Source organism: Dasypus novemcinctus, chromosome 5 (assembly GCF_030445035.2).
Source record: "Dasypus novemcinctus isolate mDasNov1 chromosome 5, mDasNov1.1.hap2, whole genome shotgun sequence".
NCBI classification, from domain to species: Eukaryota; Metazoa; Chordata; class Mammalia; order Cingulata; family Dasypodidae; genus Dasypus; species Dasypus novemcinctus.
The window spans coordinates 76,064,948-76,090,364 of NC_080677.1; the positions used below are offsets into that span (position 1 = coordinate 76,064,948).

General features: G+C 37.2%; 1 protein-coding gene across 5 annotated transcripts in view; it reads left to right on the top strand.

Annotated features, from left to right (window-relative positions):
- MAGI2 (membrane associated guanylate kinase, WW and PDZ domain containing 2) overlaps nt 1-25,417 on the top strand; it is a 1,419,055-nt gene that overhangs the window by 1,116,528 nt on the left and 277,110 nt on the right. For all 5 annotated transcript variants that reach the window (XM_058297943.2, XM_058297944.2, XM_071215009.1 and 2 more), the window contains one exon: nt 4,009-4,066. In XM_058297943.2, coding sequence (XP_058153926.1) covers nt 4,009-4,066 — 58 coding nt within the window. The remainder of the gene's footprint in view (nt 1-4,008; nt 4,067-25,417) is intronic.

Consider the following 25,417-nt stretch of genomic DNA (forward strand, 5'->3'; position numbering starts at 1 on the left):
AGAAGCAATTGTTTTTTAAAAAAACATAGTTCAAGTCCAAGTAGCTTATTTTTTCAAAATGAAGGGATATTCTTAACTTTCTTAATTTTCTTAACTTTCCATCACCTAGAAGATATTTACTCTTCAGGTTACAGTCTTAAGAAGTTATGACTTATCTTTCCTTGAGTAAAGAAACATGTGTGTGAACATCATAATGTTTCATTAGTATTATAGCCTACATCTCTCTTTGCTTTTCAAGAAAAATGTCATGCAGGGGAATGAATATGTATATTCACATGTATCGAATATAGTCATGCACAGACTTAAAAATACATACACTTGCATATACACACACATATCTATACACCTTTTTAAACATCAGTTGCAGACATTTAAAAACTCACTCTGCCACATTCACAAATGAAGCAATATATGTCTGTTACTGGTTTCTTGTAACATCTCACCCATCCATCCCCTGCAGATATTTAAAATGAAATGAATGACCACTCCTTGTAACAGAGGTTAGAACTATAGTGTAACATTTTGTCTCAAAGTGCAAGTATAGGACCTCTAGTAGTTTACTTTAATTACAAATGTTTATAACATGTAATTTTGTTTCAGTATGAATTAATGGTTTACTTAGGAAATATGAAAAAGCAAGCAAACAAGCAAAATATCTTGGTATCTTATGAAAAGCAAATCAGATTCCCCCTAAATTCTGATGAGTACTTTAGGATGGCTAGTGGGAAAGGATACAATAAGTTGTTCCCAGAGCCTCTGGCATTGCAAATCTGACAAAAGTGAAGAATCAGTGAACTCTGTATTTCTGGGATACATTCCTTAGAATTAGTAATATTCTTTAGAAAGAGCCAAAGGAAAGGAATAATGAAGAAACATTTTGCATTATCAAAGATAATTTGGGAAGCAGATGTGCACAAGCGATTGGGCTCCCATCTACCATATGGGGGGTCCCAGGTTCGGTTTCTAGTGCTTCCTGGTGAATTTGAGCTGGCTCGCACCACAAGCTGACACAACAAGATGACACAACAAAAAAGGAGACACAGAGGAAAGACGATGAGAGACACAACAAACCAGGGAGCTGAGGTGGCTCCAGCAATAGTGTCTCTCTCCCAGGATCAGGTCCCAGTGCCTTCTGAAGAGAAGACAAGAAGAGAAGATGAGCAGACACAGAAGAATGCTCAGCAAATGGACACAGAGAGCAGACAGCGATGCAGGCGGCAAGCGGGAGGTGGCGGGAGGAATAAATAAAATAAATTTTTTAAAAAAAAGATCATTTAAAAGTTTTGACCATGAAATACTTCTGTATAATACTGTTGTTAAGTAATATGACTAGTATGCAAAAGTGAACCATGTTAGGCTTTTACTTGTTGTGTATTGAATATAATTCTTAAATATTACTGTATTCATGAGATGTTAAAACTTTTTAAATATGAATCCATGTACTAAATTGTATTAATAATTAATATCATATTGCCAATTGCTGCCCTCTATATATTCTTTTACTTTAGCTGCTTATAAAAGACACTCTAGATATTTGTCAAATGGATTCTTCCTTTTAATAGCCAAATTCCCAAATAGTTTGGAGGATTTGGTGAAAACCATCTGTATGGTTATTCTTTAATCTAAATTAAGTGTTGTTTTGCTTTGTTAAAGTGTCTAAATTGATATTGAAATTGGTTAAGATCACTGGAACCAGAGTACTGAGTTTTGAATCTTGAGTTGTTGTTGTTGGGATAAAATGGGTCCATACACATGAAGCCTATCACTATCTTGCCCATAGTATATGTTCAGTCCAGGTCCACTCTTAATATCATTCTGGGGGAAAAAAAGATTTCTTAAGGTACTCTATTATTTGGTGTCATATATTTATTAACATATGCCTAATTTAAGAATTACTAACCAAAATCATAACCCACACTTTATATTTTTAAAAGAAACACTGGAAAATTTTAAGCTAAACAGCAACCATTAAAAATATTTTCAATATATATAATAAAGAATCAATATCTTTGATAAGTGAAGAACTCTTATGAATTGATAAGAAAGTATTTTCACTAAAGAAAAATATTTTGGCCAAAGACAGACAAATGGAAAAATGTTCCATTTTTAGAAAGCCAGAAAAGGTAAATTAAAACAACTGTGAACTGCCAATTTAAAGTCATTTTAACTGATTTCTGAAATAATAATCTACAATCCCTTATCTGCATATCCAAAATCCAAAAAGCTCTGAAAACTGACTTTTGTAACTTGTTTAACAGCAAAACTTAACCTGACCTGGACTCATTTAGCAGCAAACCATTGCTAACTGACAGAAAGTAGTCTTTATTTATCCTCTTGGTGTGAATCACATATGTTTGGCTGCAGATATGCTTATGCATTCGATTTTGACTGCTGCCCCAGACTCTGCGAGGAGTGTTATGGAACAGAAGGCGTTTGCATCTTGTTAACTTTCTAAAATAAAAAAATTCTGAACTCCAGAACACATCTGTCCTTAAAAGTTGAGGATGAGGAATTGTGGACCTGTATTTAATTTGATGGTACAGAAAAACAAAGTCTCTCATACACTGCCAGTGAGAGTATAAACTGGTACTACTTTTGTTAGTGGAAAGGCGGCAATCTGGCAATGGTATTGAAAGTCCTAAAAGGGTGCATGCTCTTTAATCCAACATTCCACTGCTAGAATTTATCATTAGTAAAAAATTAAGAAAATGACCAAAGATTTATGTTTAATACAATTCATCACAGATTTTAGATATATCAGGTTAAAACTGGAAAGTCCTACATGTTCAATAATAGAAAATTTGTTGAATCACTCAGGCTATATCTATACCACAGACTACTAATTCTTAAAAATGATTTTGTGCAGTAACAATTATTTACATTGAAAGATGCCCTTGATATTTTAAGTAGAACTATTAGTCTGCAAAAATATTTACCATATTATGTAATTTCTTAAAGAATATTTGCTATATATTTGAAGTATATTCACCAAAATATTAACACAATTTATCTCTAGATGATATGATTGCATGTGATTTTGTTTTATTTTTTAATTGTGCTTTGTCTACAATAAGTATGTTACTTCTATAATAAGATAACGTTTAAATTTCATTTAAATATTTTAAAATTCATTTAAATTTCTTTTAAAGCACATCAATGTATCTTAGATTTCAGATTCTGTACTGTATAAAATTAATATCTGTCAAGAAAATTTATCATTATTTCATCATGATTACTTTCAATTCTCCATATACCTAGAGGTTATAATTCTACCGGTTCAATTGTATTTGGAAAGCAGTATTAAGAAGCAATGTCTGGTTTTCAAAGAGCATGTTATTGCCTTTAATAGCATTTATACTTATTGTTGATTTTCAAAATATATATGTATATTAAAATTAACCATAGAGAATTGGAAATGTGATCCATATTGTCAAGGAGAGTATGTTTAGAGTTTTAGGCTGTATATAAAAAAGTGTCAAGGAGTATATTGGCAACATTCTGACCCCCATGGCGTGGACAGTAACCTAACCATCCCAAATAACAGGACTTCAAATGAGAATTTATAATGTCTTTGTTTCAGTCAACAGGAACAATTTGCTGTTTTCAAAAATACATTTTGAAAATATGATCTTTATCCTGAAATGCTCCTTTTAATAATACAAATAAGTAAGGGAGCTGTATGCACTTCTAGGAGAGCAATTTGCCTTCTGTGTTGCCTTGAGTGGTGATAGCACGATAACGTGCCGCACTGCTGTTTGGCATGGGATAAACCACTAGACCAGTCAGTATAGCTGCAAGGAAGAGAGCTCTGTGTTTTAACTGCCAATTTTCAAGTCAGTGCTTCTTATAGTTCCTATAATATGTGTCTGAAATTTGCTGCTGACTGAATGCTTTATTCTACTTTGTTAGATCATGCCTGCAAACCATGAACAGTTAAATTATATTACTTTATTAGAAATTGTGATTTTATTCTTTATTTACTGAAAGAAATAACTCTTTATTTTTCAGAGCTTCCATATGGCTGGGAAAAAATCGATGATCCCATATATGGCACTTATTATGTTGAGTAAGTCTATACATATGATATTAATTTATTAATATGTTGTGAAATTGTGCTAATATTTCATTTACAGAACATTTGTAGCTAAAAGCCCTTTTATTTCCCTTTCATCTTACTTTGAAGTATCCGCAAGGACTTTAGCAGCACTAGCTTACAGTTTCTTGTCTCTCCAGCTGGCTCATTTATCATTCCTTTCTTTTGACTCATAATTCTACAAGACCAACTGTAAAAGTGTATTTCAAACTGTCCTTTAAATGAGTGATAATTAAAGATATCAAAGTAAACGCCCTTCATTTTGCAGTCATAATGTTAGGAGCTGACAGGTTGTGCAAAAGAGATGTTCTATTAAACCAGATATCAAAGCCAATTAAATGAAGCAACCCTGCTTTCCAGGCAGAAGAAGAAATAAAATGTAGAATTTTTTCCTATACTCGGACCTCATTTCAAATCAACAGTATTGTTTCTGTAGATTTGGTTTTTATGTTACCTATTGAAAATTGCATTGCCTTAATCTAGCTTAGCATTGTATCAGTTATCCCCTCTATGTGCCTTTCTGTTTAGAATAAAGAACCTATTAGATTACATCATATCCACATTTATTATTTTTAAAAATTTTTACCTGTTCTGCAAAATTTATTTCAGCAAATAACAAACTATTTCTTTTGGCCAGCATACTTCCCAAGAAATGCAGACACTGGAAAACAAAAGTCTTAAACATTATTTATCTACATCTAATTGTTTTCTCTAACCATTTCCTATTTAATGATATCAGTGTAGATGGTCAAGGTTATCGATTGATGGCTTTATTGCTAATTTGTTTTGTAACAACATTCAGGCAGTTACTGAGCTTTTACTAGGTATCAAACCCTTTTGTACATTGTGGATCTACAGATGAGAAAGACCTCTACACTCCCTGAACCTTGAGCATCTCCCTCCTGAGCACTCATCTTAAATACTCTGACCCACCATTTTCATTGGGGAAATCCCCGGTTCTAGCACCACAGTTAGTCAATTCCAGATTCACAGTAAAGGCAAATTCCGCTCATTTGCTACATGCAGTCTTCTAATAAAGTATTTACTCCTCTAATTCACATGGATATGCAATTGACACAAAAAGTAAGATAAATACATGAGGTACCTCTAATTGCACAAAGGAAGAGAAATAATTTGTAAATAGTTACAGGGCCTCCAGGTCCCACTAGGTGGCTAATCAACCACAATACACATATGCTTTAATAATAATATAGCTAGAGTTCCTGGATTAATTTGTCAACACAAAATGTTTCCAGTAAATGCTGGCTTTTCTTAATTCACTGAATCAGACTGCACTGAACCTGTCTATTTCATCTGTAATCCAAGGTAGTTCCATGTAAGGAAAAAGAACTGATGTATGTGACATACAGATTCGGTATTTCATTACAGAATTCACTGAATAATAACCTTTTCCTTAGCCCAGATTTTAGCAAACTCTTTCTATAAAGGGCCAGTTGGTAAATATTGGAAGGGGGAAGGGCATGTGGTCTCTGCCACAGCTACTGTGCTGTTGTAGCTCAGAAACCAACATAGACAACACTTAAATGAATAGGCATGGATGTGTTTCAATAAACATTTATTTACATAAACAGGCAGCTGGCAGAATTTGGCCTGCCAGTCATAGTTTGCTGATCTCAGCCCTCTTCTAAGGCTCTCAGTTTGGTCTATCTTTTCTGCTCTTGTCAAGATGACTTCTAATGTGGGGAAACTGTAGCTAACCGAAGTCTTTCATCTCTGCCCTAATTATCTGTCATAGAGGTGAGATTCCTACATGTCAGAAAGCAATTTTTTCTACTTTCTTGATCATTGAGGTGAATGTCCTCCAAGTAGAATTCTGATGCTATTTGATCTCCTTGAGGTTAGTTATTGAATTGTGATATTGACTGTAACTTTTTAAAAAATTGTCCTCATTATCTTTAGACTTCCAGAGAAAGTAGTTTTCTTTTTACTTGTGCTTTTTTATAGTAAATTTCTCACTATATTTCTTCACTTCATTTTTGAAAGTAATACAGCCATAGTATATTAGAAAATTAAGAATTTAACCAGTCATGTCATATTAGATCAGGCTAAAATATCCAGTAGGTTTTTTTTTAATTTGTTTTTTTCTTAGATTTATTTTATTTATTTCTTTCCCCGTCCCCCATTGTCTGCGCTCTTTGTCCATTCACTGTGTGTTCTTCTACCTTCACTTGCAGTAGCTGGTGGCACTAGGAAACTGCATCTCTTTTGTTGTTGTTGTGTCATCTCTCCATGTGTGCAGCACCACTACTGGGCAGGCTGAGCTTTTTTCATGTGGGGTGGCTCTCCTTATAGGATACACTACTTGCACATGGGGCACCCCTACGTGGAGGTATCCCTGTGTGCAGGGCACCCCTTGTGCGTCGCAGCACTGCATGTGGGCCAGCTTACCACATGGGTCAGGAAGCCCTGGGGGTCGAACCCTGGAACTTCCATATGGTAGATGGACACTCTATCAGTTGAGCCACATCTGCTTCCCTCCAGTAGTTTTAAAGTTCAAGTGATTGTGAGGCTGTACATGTATAGGTCATATTGGGTCAAAATACCTTAACTTTCCTCTAGTTGCATTTGAATCTACTGCTTTTCATTAATTTATACCAATTATATGATTCCATAAGGTATACCAATATCAATAATTTTGTTTATGTATTAAGCCAAGCTGAAAAATGGAACAGATGATTCAAACCAAAAGCTAATTTTATGCATAATTATATTCTAATATTTCTTAGAACATCCTTTATAAAAATTCATCAACATAATTAAAATACCCCCAATTTATTCTAAATGTAGACATTGCTCAAAATGAGGGATATCTCCCATCACAACAAAGACAATGTGTCAATATTTTAATTGGAATATACCTAATTACATGTTCTTTTAATTGTTCAAAAAATTATGAATTACATCTGCCATTATACCATTATTTTCACAGCATGTATTTTTGTTATAAATGGTAGTCTTATTTTTAGAACTATGAATACATATGTGAAAAGAGAGGTTATTAATCACTTTCAGTCTGTAGCATGTTTTTGTTAAGAAAGTCACCTTATAGTTAAATACATAGTTAAATATTTGGGGGAAAAAAAAAGTAAACGTATAAGCTAAGCTGCAATGGCAAATTTACCAGTGTAGAATTCATAAATCTAAAAATATAAACTGCCTAGATTAATATCCTGATTGTAACTGTAGGGTTAGCATTAATGTCAATATCTTAAAGAATCATGTATTTTAATTTATAATATTGATAGTTAATGTAATAAGGCAAGATGGTCTTTATTGTAAGTCTGTAGTCAAAAAAATATTCACTAATTCTGCTAATGATGATGCACAATGTATTCTATGTAGATCTCTCATTTTTAACCTTTAATCGTGTTAATCACTCATTTACATGATTAGGGGGGCTAGTTACAGATTTTGAAAAACATTACACTTTTCCTCCTAGTGGCAAAAAGCCTATGAGAGGACACTAGATAAGACAACTTTGCTGTCAGCCACTCTCTTCAAATAGACCAACAACTGGGAGAAGGCAGATTTGCAGAGTGGGCTCTGTCATCAGCTGGGCACGTCAGATTGAAATCAGTGTTGTACCTCTGGCACAGTTGCACAAACACATTTCCCTGTCAGCCACAGACAGGCAGATAGGAATTCCAACAATCAGCAGCAGCAGAGGGTTTACACAGCTTGAAACTGAAAAACCTGCTTTGAACTGGTGTCGCCTCCTGTGACCGACTCTACCCAATTGTGTCATAATTCTATTCCTTGCAAATTCCATTTTAAGATTTCAAGTGCAATATATTCAGAAGTCAGAAAAACCATCATCACATTATCATATCATCAAAATAGTTAACATTTATTGAGTACTCAGTGTGTGTGCTGAACTGGACTAAGTGCTCAAAAGTCCTTATCACAGTTATAATGCTCTCTATAATGATAATGAGGTAAATATAATTGTCTTGATTTTACAGATGAAGAAATCCTGGCTAAAAAAGTTAAGTTGCTTACCCAGTGTCATACATTAATAAGAGAAAGGGTCAAACTGTAGACCCAGGCAGTCTGAGAGCAAAGCCCATACACCAATCCCTTAAAACCCATAACACTCCAAATGAGCCTCTGAGGCTCATCACTGGAGCAGAAGGAGGGGCCTCTTCAAGAACATCTCGTCCCTGGTCCCTGGCCCCCCCTGCAACAGTGTCACAGCAGGGTCCCCAACAGTGGGAAGTCATTGGGCACACACAGCCCTGTGAGACAGGCCTGTGACCCCAACACCCTGAGCCTTCCACTCTATTGCCCACCACTTCAGAAGGGCCACTGGGAGGAGGAAGACCTGGAAGAATAAGCTGACTTTTCATATGCACTTAGGGCTGTTGGCACGTGCTTAAAGCAGGAGAGGCTGCCACACAGCTCTGTATTTCAGAGTACAATGGGCCCTAGTCAAGATCTTTACTTACTTCATCTGCAGACAGGCCAAACTGGCAAAGTTTCTATTCTCTGTGGCAGTAGAAAGAATGTAGCCTAATTTTTCCTGACATATACCGAATCCGTGATTGTGCAGCACTTAACAACATATTAAGAAGTTCTGAAGTTCCTAACTAGAAATGTAACTGTCACTGTTCATAAGGAGAGGAAAAAAAATTAATGAAAAGTACAGAGTCGAACAGCTGTGACTTTTGTACAACAGTTTTTTTCCTTCCTTTTTGTGAAATTATGTCTGCTGGGTACATTTTGGTTTTAATGGCAGTTACACAATTTGCTTAACTAGCTAATCTAGAAGAATTTCCTGGTACAGCTTTCATGCAAAGCTGCCCCTCTGGCACAGAGAGAGAAGCAACCCATATAACTACAGTTAAAATTATAGTGGGGACTGGCAGATGTGATATTCATGAAAAGGTTTTACAAGTTTTTCATGTGATGTCACACATCTGCTACTACAAAATGTTACTTGTGTACAATTCCAGAAAGTGAAAAGTGCTGCATAATATGTTAACTGTAACATGAAATGTAAAAAGAAAATCCCTTTAATTTCATGGTTAATGGTGAATATTCATCATGATATACCAAGTCGGAAAGTAGAGAGGATTTTATTTCAAAATCCTATTTTAAGAATTAAAAAACATTTTTCTCCATGCCTTTTAGTAGTTTTCTAAATTTTTCAACATAAAACTTCCTAACTTCAGAATTTTTAAAAGTCAGCATGAATGGAGAACATTTCCCATTATAAATAAGCTGACAAGAACACCCTTTTATTGATAAAATCTTGCTTGTTCCTAAAGAACTTTTTCCTATACCAAAACTTAATTTTTCAATGTCCAGTTTTTCTTCAATATTCAGATACAAGAAAACTTTTTGATGCTCATTTAAAGAAACCCTTTGCCCAACTTACAAATGTATGTATTATCAAATATTAAACTGAGCTGACATTGTTAGTGAAATTGATCAGTAACTTTCTGTGCTAAGGTGAACTCTAAATCTTGTAAATAGCATTTGTACATGTCAATTATTGTCACTTAGTGACCAAGAGTATGGGATGTTGAGCTGGCTCTGCAGCTTCCCAGCTGTGAAACCTTGGACAGACAGGTTACAGAGGGGTAGGAAAAGGGAAGTGGGAAGGGGAAGGCAAGAAGGGGGGGAGGTTCAGGGTAATTCCTAAAGAAGTTATTTTGTCATACAAGCTATAAGATGCATCATCTTAAGTAGTTGATGATTTGTGATCATAATAGTAGAAATATAAGACACCATTTTAACTTTTAACATGTTTTCACTTTCAGTATCCCAAATGACACCATTTACAGATTCACAATACTTACAGATAAGGAAACCAAACCTCTGAGAAGTTAAGTGAGTTAAGTGAGGGATATGGCTAATAGGCTGAAGCTGTTCTGATGCCACGCAGAACTAAGGACAGGGAGGGACCTCTCGATAGAATAGCTATGTTTGTATTTTAATGGGCTTGTTCAGTTTTGTACTTTACAGAGTATATTTTCCCACATTCATTAAAAAGTATATATCAGTCAACTTCACTTCACAGTTAAACAAAGGAACAAAGATACTGACATAAATATTGGGTGCTCTATCTCTATCCAAACTACAATCAGCTTTTTTTTTTTTTTTTTGCTATCAACTTATATATCTTTTTATCTATTTTTGGTTGACTCAGAACAATCTTATCACTTCTTTCAGTCTGAATAAAGGAAGTGAAAAGACCTATAAGTTCCTTATAAGACATATGAGTTCCTAAGTTACCAGTAATAAATGAGGGGTCTCCTAACTCCACACACGTGCATTTTTATACTACATTACTATGTCCAACAGTTTGTAGTTGATAATTCCTACTCCCTTCTCTATACTCCTCACTCATATAACTCTCAACTGGCTAATAATTTACTTTCCTAGAACTACTCTTCAATCGGAGATCAGCAGAAAGTCTCATGGTTTCCTTTTGCACCCCATGCCAGTGTCCCCAAACATTTTTTGACCATGGTCCTTTCAATCAATATGGAGTTTCATGTCCAATCTCTCATCTCACCACCACCGTGGAGTCAAGATCTGGGCACATGCCATGGGTCCACCCCTTACATAAGGTTAGGGATCATTTCTTCATGCCATGGGACACTTCACTATTGTTTGTTCACTCTAATATGATGACCATTTGCTCCATATTCTAGTCACCCTCCCACACCCCTGAAAGTTTTCAACAGGAAGGGAGAAAATGTGATTCTGTAATTAAATACTCTTTTAAATATATTTTTTATTTATTTTTAAAAGATACGTAGAGGGAAGCAGACTTGGCCCAATGGATAGGGTGTCCATCTACCACATGGGAGGTCCGCGGTTCAAACCCCCAGCCTCCGTGACCCGTGTGGAGCTGGCCCATGCGCAGTGCTGATGCACGCAAGGAGTGCCATGCCACCCAGGGGTGCCCCCCCGCATAGGGGAGCACCATGCGCAAGGAGTGCACCCTGTAAGGAGAGCTGCCCAGCATGAAAGAAAGTGCAGCCTGCCCAGGAATGGCACCACACGCACTGAGAGTTGACGCAGCAAGATGACGCAACAAAAAGAAACACAGATTCCCATGCCGCTGACAACAGAAGCGGGGACAAAAAGAACATGCAGCAAATGGACACAGAGAACAGACAACTGGGGTGGGGGGGAAAAGGGGAGAGAAATAAAAAAATAAATCTTAAAAAAAAAAAACAATATGCCTTAAAAAAAAGATACATAGATCACACAAAATGTTACATTAAAAAATATAGAAGAGTTTGTGTTCCTGGGTGTGATGGAGTTGGACTCCAATGTGATCTTTGTTCACAAGCCTCTCCTGTCACTTTTGCCGGACCTGTGGTTGACACTGGGGTTTAGTGTATGCTCAGGGGACCTGAATCTCTGTACTGTCCATGTGACAGCCAGGCCCTGAGCCTCAGAAGACTTGCAACTCCTACCCTCTGCTTTATTGGACTTACTCCAGCCAGCTAACAGGGAGGCAAGAGGGTCAACCACCACACCAGGGAGCCAAGGGTGCCTACTACTGCAGGCAGGAGAATTGTAGCCATCATCCAAGTGGAATCTAGGCCCCCTCTCAATACAGAGGTGGAGTGGACATTACCATCCCAGGGTCCACAGAATGGAGAAATGGAGTATGGAATGGAGTGAACTTACTGATATTCTATTCTGGAACTATTGTGATTGGTAATGGAAGTAAATGTAGCATTGAGATGGAGAGGGTGGCCATGGTGGCTGCTGGGGGTGAGGAGTGGGAGGAAGAGATGTGATGTGGGGGCATTTTCAGGACTTGGAGTTGTTCTGGGTGTTACTGCAGGGACAGCTACTGGACATTGTATGTCTTCCCATGGCCTACTGGGTGGACTGGGGGAGAGCATAAACTACAATGTGGACCATTGACCATGTGGTGCAGCAGTGCTCAGAGATGTATTCACCAAGTGTCGTGAGTGTCACATGATGTCGGAGGAGGTTGTTATGGGAGGAGTGGGGTGAGGGGGGTGGGGGGGTATATGGGGACCTCATATTTTTTTAATGTAACATTTTTAAAAAGACAAAGAAATTAAAATATATATATATAAAACATGGTTTAAATAAATAAATAAAACAAGACCTGAAACAATAAAATATATATATATATATATATATATATATATATATATATATATATATATATAAGATTCCCATATACCCCACTCCCCACTCCCCCCACTCCTCCCACATCAACAACTTCTTTCATTAGTGTGGTACATTCATTGCATTTGATGAATACATTTGGGAGCACTGCTGCACAGCATGGATTATAGATTACATTATAGTTTATACTCTATCCCAGTCCATTCAGTGGGTTATGGCAGGATATATAATGCCCTGCATCTGTTCCTGCAATATCATTCAGGACAACTCCAAGTCTCGAAAATGCCCCTATATCATACCTCTTAAATACTCTCTAATTAGCAGCTGTTTGATTTCATAAAGTATTTCATTTAACAAATCTTTGTTTCCAAATAAAGAATGTTTTAGACACCCAGAAGATTAAATTGGTTTAATTGCAGCTTGACTTTTTAAAATACAAGGAATGATTCGCCTTGATGTCTAAGTTATATATAAATGTAAATATTGTTGCAATTCTATTAAATTACTTTCTTTGGTCCTAAAGTCAGTAATAAAAGACAAAGGAATTATTCTTCCAGCAGAAATTTTCTTTAGAATATATTCATGAATAAAGATAAATATAACATAAGCCCTGCCTTTTTTTGGTTTGTCTTTAAACATTTTTTATGAATCTAGTAAACTAAAATGGGCTCTTGTTTAGGCACATTGGGAGAGGTTAGTCACAGGCAGACAACACAACTGTATACCTTGTAGCTGAGACTAAGGGAAATTTACAAACAGAGGGGCAGCAATATGAGACACGGAGTCCCTGAGCCCCAGGTATCCCCAGAGAGAGGCAGGAGTGGTCATGAGAAATACCGAGCTCTGTGTTCCCAAAGGACCTTGCTCCTTCCTCCACTCCATCCGACTGTGTGGGAGCTTGAGAATGGCTTCCCAAAGATGGGAGACAGTCTGATCTTGGAGGCCTGTTGGCTCAAAAAAGTTGCAGACAACATTTTTGAGGTGGATGTCAGCTGCTTAGCACGTGACATTCCTGCCCTGGGAGGACCTAGAGACCTGTGGGAAGTTGAAGCTATGAGCTGCTGGAGAAGGGGACCTTTTCCCAGAAGCTCACTGCCAGGCAACCCAGAGAAAGCGCCACTGGACAATCCTGCTTGCTTCTCCCCAAGGCAATGTTTCAGTGCTATGTAACAAGTAGATAATTACTATTTTTCTATTATATGTGAAACAGCTAAGTTTATATGGTATCGTAATTATACCTTTTCTGGATTAAACATGCTGTGTTTCTTGTGCAGGAAATATAGATTGTTTCATGCTAACAGTCTATGTCATCACATACTTTGGAGTCACATGTTAGGATAGATTAAGTTCTAAAGTTAGTACATGACATGAGAATTGCAGAGTCAAAGTTATCCCCCAAATCGCTCAGGATCACATCACTTTGGAGATTAGCATACCTAACCAACACAGTTGGTTTTCTGTTTTTTCCTTTGGAGTTGTAAAAGAACTGTTCTTGGAATTGAACTTGTTAGCTGGCATTTGGGTCTTTTATATATTTAATAGATACATAACTAGAATCTTTATAAGAATGTGTCTTTAGTAGATACATGCCATCCTTAGATAAGTAATGAGAATTGCATTCAGCTCAGAGAAATGCTAGCACTGTCAAGTCTGAGGGAATTTAGTTAAACTGAGGAAACAGCAGACTTTGGTTATATTTCAGACACCCTATTATTAAGGAAAACAGAAGATGGTCACGTTTAATAGAATGTAGTGCCCCTCCCCCACTTTAATTTCATCTTTTTTTGGGTGCAGATAATGTTTTAGAATTCCTTTCATGTGGCATGGACCATAGACCATAGTGTTAGTAATAGTTTGTCCTTTTCTGCATCCGTGATTTTTAATTTACAAGCTAACACAAAATTACACTTAACCTCCTGGCTTTCATCGGTAAAATAAGTGGTTTGGATTAGATGATTGCTAGTGTCACTTCTGGTTCAAGGGATATCTACTGCACCTTGTGTTAACAAGGATAAATTTGGCCATTTTCCTGTATTAAGCCTCGTTATTTTCTCATTATGGTTGCTGATCAAAGGATACTTAAAATTTAGAAAGCATTTTCTTTCAGTCTCTACTTTTTGTTTGACTAGAAAGTAGCATATATTAACTTTCTTTTATTTTATTTTAATCATTTCAACAATTCCATCATATAAACGCTATGGAAAGAGGGTTTCCTTGAAAAGATGAAGTCTTATAATAAGAATCTCTTTCCCAAGCTATGGGGAAAAAGTAGAAATTAATAGAAATGAACTCAGTATCTAAAGATATGAGGCTGATGTTATTAATAAGATAATCATTGAAAGGGCAGAAAGGAAAGTTTGTAAACAAAAAAGTCAGGGTAAGAACTATATTTTCATCTACTGTCAAAGCTGAATATATTTGAAGGTAAAATTGTTTTCCATAAAGTGACAATATTAGTCATTATGTGTTACCAGTGTTTAACAGAGGGCTTCATATTTAACTAGATGAAATATTACAATAATCTCAGCTAAATGTATAATAAAAATGAGTGAATCACAGAAATTTGTATTATCTATCATCACATGTTTAAATTCAACCTAGGTAAGTAAGATGAACTTTAAAAATGTAAAGAAAAAAAAAACATTCTATCCTGTGACTAAGAAAGTTGGCTGTATCTACTAAAGGCAAAAGAAAGGATACTTTTTTTAGATAAACCAATAAAATTAGTTTTGTATTAATTTAGTCTAGAACAAACTCATTATTGGGTTTCTGGTGTTTGAAAGCTTGTTAACACTTTTTCTTGAGTTTTTCACAATTTAAACATCCTAGTTCAAATTTCCATATATTACATTGTATATATGAAGGTTGATGATGTCCCTTCATTCTATTCCTAGTCCATTTTTCATGGTTTTATTTGGGTATCAAAAGTGTGATATCTTTCCAGATAGATAAAATGGTAAGAATGATTGCCTTTCATTTTTCTGTAGTATTACTTAGTAATTTAGTTTGGGACATTGACCTCATGTATAAATTTTATATCCTAGGGGGTCTTCCTTACTTTATAACTATTAATCAACCCTGGAAAAAATATTAATAGCTACTATTTATTAAGCACTTGGTATGTGTTAGGAACTTTACATAACTCATTTAATCATCACCATAATACTTTATGCAGGAAACGGACTTGGCTCAGTGGTTAGGGCATCCGTCTACCACATGGGAGGTCCGCAGTTCAAACCCCGGGCCTCCTTGACCCATGTGGAGATGGTCCATGCGCAGTGCTGATGTGCGCGAAGATTGCCCTGCCACGCAGGGGTGTCCCGCGCGTAGGGGAGCCCCACACACACAAGGAGTGCGCCCCATAAGGAGAGCCTCCCAGCGCGAAAGAAAGTGCAGCCTGCCTAAAAATGGCTCCACCCACACAGAGAGCTGACACAACAAGATGAAGCAACAAAAAGAGACACAGATTCCCTTACAGCTGACAACAACAGAAGTGGACAAAGAAACAAGACACAGCAAATAGACACAGAGAACAGACAACCAGGGTGGGGGGGAGGGGAGAGAAAGAAATAAATAAATCTTTTAAAAAACTACTTTATGGAAGATACTATTGTTGCCATTATACAGACAAGAAAATTTAAGGAAGCAAAGTCATCTACCCAAGGCCATCAAGTTAGTACGCAATAGAAGTAGAGTTAGAGTTCAACCCAGGATAGCAATCAAGAGTCTTTACACTGTCTATATTTCAATTACACTTGTATCCCAGACTCTAATAGTACAGTAATGTTACAAGCAACTTAAATTTATGCAATGTTCATCTTAATCACTTTCAAAACTATTTTTATCTTGCTTGCTCTTCAAAATAGCCCTATGAGGCACATAGAAATTTATGGATGAGGCAGTTGCAGTTTAGATATATTAAAAGAATTTTTAAAGGAAGGCAGTAGTAGATTTAATGTGGCTTGAACCCAACATGGTGGATTGGGCTAAAACATAGGTGAGCAAGACAACTTACATGGTTTTCCCATTGGTGAAACCTACAAGGTACACGTGAAATCTAGGATAACAGCAAGGGCAGGTTGCTCCCCTGTACTCTTATTCCTCTAGGTCCAGTACCCTAGTTGTAGTGGTAAATGGAGTGCACAGGGAGTGAGAAGTCCACCACTGACAGGTGACCTTTATGCAAGTGTCAGGAAGAAGGGTCCTCACCAGCGCCCAAGGTTCCACCCTGTTACCACATACGGAATTCTTACTGAGCAAGTAACAGATTTTCATGTTCCATTTATTTGTGTGTCATTGAACAGATCTGAATAAGAGACATTTTCAAATTGAGAGATACAAGATATGTATAGCTTTGTTATTGTTGACTACCCAGCTACTCTCACTCACATACGACTTTCCTCTTATTCACAAATACTAGTGCAGAATTGCCTTATTTTCATCATCACAATTGCCAGAGACATTGTCCATTTTTGGCTTTCAGAGCCAGTATGGGCAAAGTGTTCAGGAAGCTGAAAGGTACCCCTTAAAGAGAACTGTCTGGTTTGGAAACTGTGTTACACAGAGCCATGTCTCTTGGCTCTTCATCTCATGCTCTCAATACCATCTCATATCTCACTTCTTTCAACATGCAACACACACGCACACCCATACACACACCTATGTTTCTACTGAAACACATTCAGCCACTATTTCTACATACATAATCATTGGGTTCTTTCAGAAAAACAAATTATCAAATATATCAAAATAATGTTTGTTGTTCACATTTCTGTCTTCAGAAAATCAGCAGGTAATTAAAATGAGGATAGTTTCGAATTTCACAATGCAAACTGATAAAGCCAATTGCAGATTGCCCAAACATAGCACATACCTAGACGTACCTAAGTAATTTCACTTGAAAGGTAAGAGTATGTTTGCATACAACCAGATAAATCAATGTTCTTGGACGTTTGCAGTACACAGAGCAGGATTTGACTTATGCATTTATGCCCCTAACTGTGAGAGTCACAGTTGTTTGACCTCTCTGAGGAGATGAATTAAAATACATAAAGTGTTTAGCTGAGGGTTTGGTGCATCTTGCTCGATGACTATTAATTCCCAACCCTCTCTACTATGACCATTCTCCCTCTATTCCTTTATTTGCAAGGCTGGCATTCATTCTTCGGACAACTCTTTCTTTTGACATACTGCAGCATTTTTACAAGTCTGAATAGGAACTAAATATTTTTTAAAATGTGCAAAGTGTAATGTTCTTCTGAAGTACCCAATATTGCACTTTGACCTTTATTTAGAGCTTCAGAACCTAAAATACAAGCTCAGCCTAAGTTAATCATCCCTGTGTGTGTATTATGGGAAGAAGCAGACAAGTTATCTGAAAATATATCTCCCATTACAGTAACATGAGACTATCATCTAATCATATGAAGTTTTGATCTTCTAATAATGGCATAATTTTAGACATAGCATGTTAACTATGTAAAACTCAGCAGCAATACCTGTCTAAAAAGAGAAGTATGCAACAATGAAGTGACTTATTCCTACCTTTCTTTGCTCTTGATTCTGTTGAACCTTTTTTCTCTACACTCGCTATTTTTTCACATGCCTTTCCTGTCTTACAGGGGTATTTATCTTCTCAGAATTTTAGCCCCCATCTACACACAGACCCCACTCTCACTTTTTAATGACAAGGTATTGAAAGGTTTGGTGAAGATTCTAGGTATACAGATAATCATTTACTTAAAAGTGTCAAAAGTATTATTTTACTTTGTTTTGTTTTCTAATCCCTCCTGCATCACTTTCTAACATAAAAAAATAATGGCTATATATTTGACTTATCCCCTAGTCTGGGCAATCATTAAGAGCCAGGGGTAAAAAAAAAAAAATGCATTTTAATTATTGTCTCACCTCTGAATATTAGACTTGGAAACCTGGGGCGCCCTGGTATTATATGAAATTGTAATAATCTTCATGTCCCAGTAACTTTCAGACTCTGCCACCATCTTCTTCCCAGTCTAGTCCTTCTTCCCTCACTAAACATCTTTACCTGACTCCCTCCTTCTTCGATAATCCAAGACATCAGTGATGTTATCTTAATGATTCTGCACTATTTTAAGCGTCCTTGGTGATTCTCTGACTCTCCTTGGAGTCAAGTCTCAGAGTATTCCTACATTTATGACCATGTATGACCATTTCTCTATATGGGGCATATGTATACACAGGTAGATAATACTTAATACTCCAAACATATTTTTTTGGAATTCAGTGGCCTTAAGCTATATTTTTACTTCACATTTTAACATCTCATAAATAATTTATTAAGAAATAGCAATACACTCAACATAGAGTATACTACAGTTCAAACTACTCTCATCCCTTCTTGCAAACTGAATTGTCTGTTTCCCTGGACTATTTGATTATTCATAGTCACAGAGCATCTTTTATTCATCCCCACCACCACCACAATCCCTCCCCAGCAAGCACAATGCCTAGTATATTGGAGGTAGCCAGTAAATGATTTGAAATCATTCATATTCTAGGGAGCACAGCTTTCCTGTTTGGTTGATATGGAGAAGCTCATTTTATAATCCTCCCAGATCCAGGAATAAGGTACATCCTCCAAGATGAAGATCTCCAACGCTATAGCTGGCCATGAAATTAAAGTCATAAAGGAATAGGGAGAAAGACAAATCATATTAGATCTTCCGACAAAGCCAAACCTAGTGCCATGACTTCAAATTATCCTTTCAGGAGTGTATCATCCCATCCTTTCCCCCACACCCCCTGCTCCCACACACACCTGGCTACCACCACCTTATTGCACAGTGTGAGCTAGCCCTGTACTCCAGCTCGGTAGGACCTGAACATTTTTTATGTGCTTCTCTCTTCCTAAAATATTATCTTCTCTTTCTGGCAAAACATATTCATCCTACAAGAATTTGCTCAAGTGTTATTTCCTTCGTGAGACTTTCCCTCAACCGTCAGTCCAAATTGTCTTTTCTTCCTTTGTGTAATCACTTTGTTCCCACCTCAGTTTCAGCACTTTTTATCTTGTTTTTTATTTTTCTGGCCATTTGTAGGGTGACCAACTCATCTCAGTTTTACTTGAGATGTTCCAGGTTGGTTTTAAAACTGAAAGTCATGCATCGTGGGAAACTGTTTATTCCCAGGCAAACTGGGTGATTTATCACCCAACTATGTGTGCCCCTTCAATCCCAGGGGCCCTTTTGGTGAAGGGGTTGTGGCAGATTTGTTTTTGTGTCCCTACAGCTTAGCACGCTCTCTGATAAATTAATGAATTCTAATATGAGACTTAAAGGCCTTAAGTCATCAGTAGTTCAGCAGACCCCCCTGGAAGAGGATTTATTAGTCTAGTCTCTAATACTGAAAGATCTTGAAATAGCATAGTCTTAATTACCCTCTGGATAACTCTATCCTACCTGTAATTTTATGTTACTACTTTCACTTGATCTAGAAGCAGAATGTCAGAAATGGTTTTGCTAGCAATGACCTTGTCTTACATTCAACACTAACATTCAAGAGAGGTGTTTTATGCCTGTGAGAAGGGAACATCTTTAAATACATGTCTAGTAATTGAAAATTTTTAAACTAAGTCTGCTTATCTTTTAAGTCTTGGGGGTTTCATGGCATTATTGATAGTGCATTACTACTAGCAGTAGTCAAACATCAAGTTTTCCATGTAATTAGTAAGTACCAATGGTTTAGCGATAAATCCCCCTTATGCATAAAATACTCATAAAGGTACATTGCAGGTCAATGTCTTAACCAAATAACTCAGTATTACTACTGGGAGTGGAGAGCTTATTTATCTGAAAATATACCTCATTCGAGGAAGCTCAGTCTTGTGTGGAGTGGAGGATAGAAAGCCTGCTTAGCTGCGAGTGTCTCAGCAGCAATGTGTGGATACCCTTCTCAGTCAGCTCTGGTTCCATTTCTCACCTAGACACTGTATCCCCAAAGTAGACACCCTCATGTCTGGGGAGAACAGAAAAAAGTAATACATGAATGATTTGATCTTCCCACTCACAGTCACAAAGCAAACACATTCCCCACAAGTACAGAAGGAAGTCATGAATGGACTTTTATAGAAACAAAATTATCATCACTTAAATGTTAGATTTGGAAAGAAATCTTTCAAGAAGCAGGATTCAATTATTCTATTAAAGAAAAAAAAACCTCCAAGTAAAATGCATTCACTTCTTCCATTTATCCAGAGCTCCTATTTTAAAATAAAGTATGTTTAAAACATTAGCTTTTAAACTAGTGCTTTTAAAGTCCAACTTTTCAAAGAACAGTAGGGCACATATTGTATTAGATAAACCCTAATTTGTATCGTAATTTTGTATATTTCTGCCCATATCCCCTCCTAGACTACATGTCTGATTGCTTTCTCCCTTGTCACAGTGCCTAGCATAGTGCCTAGCAGAGGGTATTTGAAAAACAGGTATTTGCTATTTCATGAATCAAGATAGTGGGCATTTATTGGGTACTTACCACCAACCAGGCACTGGTTTGCTCATTTTAACTCATTTAATATTCAGATCAGCTCTATGAGGTAGGTATTATTTTTAGCCCATCTTTACAGATAAAAACACATGCAGCATGAAGAGGTACTTGCTGGGCCCAAGGTCACACCGCTAGAATGTCGACGACCTTGAATGTAAATGCGAGCGGTGCGACTGCCCAGACCAAGCTCTTAATTAGACTCTCATATCTTGTATGAAGATCATTTCCCCGAGAATATTCCCTTAGGGTTAGTATCCTTAGTTTCCAGAGCATGAAGTAGTTTTTATTCCATTTTTCTAAAATCAGTAGAAAAAACATCATAGTCTTCTCAAGGCATGTATTAAAATGAATACAATGCAGACAGGATGATTGCAGTGTGTTTTTTTAGCTGCCAGGGCAGCTGTTATCTAGGGGTTCAGACTCGCCTGACCACACAGAAGTGTGGGAGTTGGAACTGGGATCAGAGACAGCCTAGGGAATTCCAAGTACCCAGGAAATTCACACCCTCTGACTCCATGCAGGAAGCCCCAAAAGGAGCAAGTTTATATAAAAGGGGTGCTATACTGAGCTGCAATCCCAAACCCTAGGCCAGTCTTCTCACTCTCAGGGCTGAGTGGCTGTCTACCTTGTGCTCCCTTATTTTATCCCTAACAAAGTACTTTTCCATGTGAGCATTTTTCTAGTAGATGCTAAGTTAGCAGCTCCTCAGATCCAAATGTTTCATAACCAAAGTGGGACAACTTTTTCTCTATCATTAAAATGTCTTGAAAGATTTTCTGTTTTGAAAAGATTGCATGGGTCTTTACCAAAATGCAGACTGGTTGCATCATGCAAGTTGGCCCTGATTGTCACAATGTATACTTCACAGGTTAGTGAGACTGACTGGAAAACAGTGAAATCTGTCACCTCCAGGCATACCTGACTATATCCATGCTTTTATTCTGCAATTGTTTATTGAGTACTGGCTATTTTGTGCCTCGGAGCAGTATGATGTAGCCACCTCAGCCACTTAGGAAACACCCTGTGACATAGTGTCCACTCAAAAGCTGCTCCCTTCTCCCTCACACATTGATCCAAAAATCCTTTTCTAAACCATCACCCAAATCAAGATGTTGGGATGGTGGCCAGTGAATACAAAAGGAATCATTTGTGACTGCAGAAGAAACCCAGGAAAAGCTACATGGGGAGTGAATGGTCTGGAATCTGGAGGAAGAACTGGAAATGATGGCCAGAGCTGAAGGCCGTGATGACCCCCAGCAGAACAGTCATCTGCATGTGACTATGACCTTCCTCCCTTTTCCTCCTGTCCTTCACCACAGTAAAGGAGGTGACAGCCAAACACAATGCTGGCCTGAGACCACTTTGGAAGTGTGCCACCTAAACAGATGTAAATATTTCTTCCTTTCTCTGACCATGCCTAAAACTTCTGATGGCAGCAGTCCTCTCCTCCGGAGTTAAGTAGCATTTCCTAGTACTCCCAAGGCCACACACAGAAAAAGAGACTTCTGCATAAATCTGATCAGGCAAGAAACTGCTGATTCAAGTACATTTTCACACTTTCACAGCTTCTCACTCAAGGGATCACAGCCCTAGTTGCATTCTAGAACTACCGGGAAGCTCTTTTAAAAAGGCCACTACATGTGCCCCCCTCTGAGATCCTGATTCAGCGGATCTAGGGTGGGGCTGTGTTTTCTGTGTGTTTTTTTAAGCTCCTTAGTTGTAGCCACAATTACAAACCTCTGCCACATGTGAACTTAAATGCCCATTCTTATGGTGGAAAGGTGGGGCTTAGGCTGCAGGTACGTGATTATAGGATCAAAGAGAAAGGGAATGGACTCTCAGTCTTGACTATTCTGATCCTTTTGCCATTTCAACAAGGATCAGCTCATTTGGGTTGTCTTTCTCTTCTGTTAACAGAAAATGGAGCCACTTTATATGGCTCTTATCCCCTTAGATTCTCTTAGCAAAATAGGGCAATAGACTTGATACAATTAAAGAGTAAGAATTCTTTGTACCTCTTTAGATTCTCTTAGCAAAATAGGGCAATAGACTTGATACAATTGAGTAAGAATTCTTTGTAGCTTCGCAGGCCGTGGTTCTATATGAAGGCTAGATGAAGCTCGTAATTATCTCAAAGAGCCTAAACAATGAGGATGATAGCATTGATCATTCAAATCCTTTGTACGCCCCCTAAACCCTTGCTAAAAGGACTTAAAACTATTCATTTTTGGAAGCACATAGAAAGCAAGGCTTTCCTATTCAGTCACAGTCACATTTGTCTGTCATAGGCCTTTTAGAGCTTGAGATCATTGTAAGAGTCCTAAATGGAATGACTGCGTTTGTGAGGATGTGAATGTTCTCCAGCAGTTATCTTAGGGTATTAAAGCAATATCCAGCATCTGCTGTTTGGGTACCAGACTGGTCATTGGTATTTTCATTCTCTGTGAACTCTAAAAACTCACTTTGGTGGTAAATAGAATCTTTTCAACATAGTAGCCTAAGAGCAGGTAGCTGTACATTTGTTTTTCTAAGGAAATATGTACATGCAGGTAGCAAACTAGAGGAACCCAGTTGTGCTACAAATTTTCTTGATGCAAATGTATCCCAGAAATAACCTTGTATTTTCTAAGCATAGAGTTATATGTGTAGTGATTAAGAGCCTAGAAAAACAGACATAGGACAGATAATAAATAAGGAAAACTGACCCTTTACTATTGGTAATATTTTCAGGATGATTCTTGATGGTTTCATGAAATTATTAACTTAAATACTTGAAAACAAAAGTTTTAAAACACACACTCATAATTTAATCATTTAACAAAAAGTTATGGACACCTGGACCCTGTGCACAATGAGTACACAGTCTAGAGAAGGAAATAAACACGGAAATCAATCATTAAAACACAATTTGCTAAGACTACTGTAGCCCATGGAATTCATTATAGTGAAATATCATTTAGACTATCATTTAGGATGTTGTAGACTCCATCTCAGAAATATCTTTGTCCAATCCGCAGGGAGAAATTTCTCATTAGTCTTAGTAACAGTCCTTCTGAACAGCTGCCTGGATTTATCTTACAAATACTCTGAATAGTGTAATTGATTTCTCTCTCCTTTTGTATTAATACCTTAAAAGCTCAAAGCTAATTTACAACTTGCCTGTTGTAAACAAATGAGACATCCCATATTATCAATCTTGTCTATTAACCTCTGACCTAGATTCAACTAACTTCACCTTGATTTTCACATTTAATTTTTTGTAGTTATTGTTGTTCTTAAAAATCCCCTCAAATTCTCCTTATGATGAATCAGGGTATAAAAAACTAAATAAATAAGTCTGCAATGAGAGTGCCCATTAGAGGTTTTATGCCAGCTAAAGGGAAGACCATGATGCAACCTGCAAATTTTGATAGGTGAGATAAGGGAAGGAGTTAGCCAGAAGGATGGGGAAACATTGTAATAGTAATGATAACAATAGTAGGAGCACTTCTACTTATCATAAAAAAATAACTACACCTTACAGTTGTGGGATTCTTTCTATGTATCAGGGCTTTGCAAGCATTATTTCCCTTTTCCTCACAGCAACCTCAGGAAGTAGATATTAATGTCTCCAACTTATGGATGAGAATATTGATGCTTAGAGAGTTTAGTATAATCATTTACCCCAGATGTCAACTCAAACCCGGTCTGTCTTGCTTTGACTGCTGCATCATTGATTTACTGAATTTCACCTGAAAAAAAGAGGGTGTGAGGTGGTCTTACCTATTAGTGTAGCTCCAAGTATCCAAAGAATGAGTGCTATATAGTGCTTACAGACATAAGTAAGAACTGTCAGGAGCAGTATTTCTTTGGGTGACAGGAAGGTCCCAATGGATTTTAGCAAGGGAGTTAAATGAAAATGGAGAAAAGGGGAGAGAGGCTGCTAACTATTTTGGAAAGGCTAGACTTTGAAGCCTCTCTCCCCTTGTGAGTTTTGGGGAACCTTCCAGCAAGGTCCCAGGACTTTCATGACCCCTTAATAAAGCTATTCCTATGGGCTCATAACGATGATGGGGGTAATTAACATGAGAGTGGTGGAGGTGATAATGGTAACAGCTGCCACTAGTTACTAAGCACATCTATGCTTGAAACCTTGTGCTAACGTCCATTATTTCATTTAATCCTCACATCAACCCTAGGAGGAAAGCGACATCATGCCTGTGTTACACTTGAAGACACTGAAGCTCAGGTTTAGTAACTTGCCTGAGATCACACAGCTAATCAAGCAGTAGAGCTGGAATTTGAATGCAGGACTGATTGACTCTAGAGCCTGTACTATAGGTGGCTACCCTCCTCTCCCTCCCACGGGAAAATAGTTAGATATTGTAGGCATCTTATCATGTTTATGTGTCACCAAGAATCATCTGCTTTATAAAAATGCGAAATTGGTAGTTGAGATTTTGTTTCTTTTACTTTCTTTTCTGATGTGCACTTTTAAAGGCATAATGAATAATTTGTGTCTGTGTGCACACTCACTAAACTTGTGTACTTGCCAATGTGAAGTCATACATTGAAAAGAAGTACATTTTAGGTTCAAGTCCCTGCTTTCCACTTTATTAGACATGTAATTTAGGGCCAGCCATTCAAATTCTCTATATATCAATCTCATCA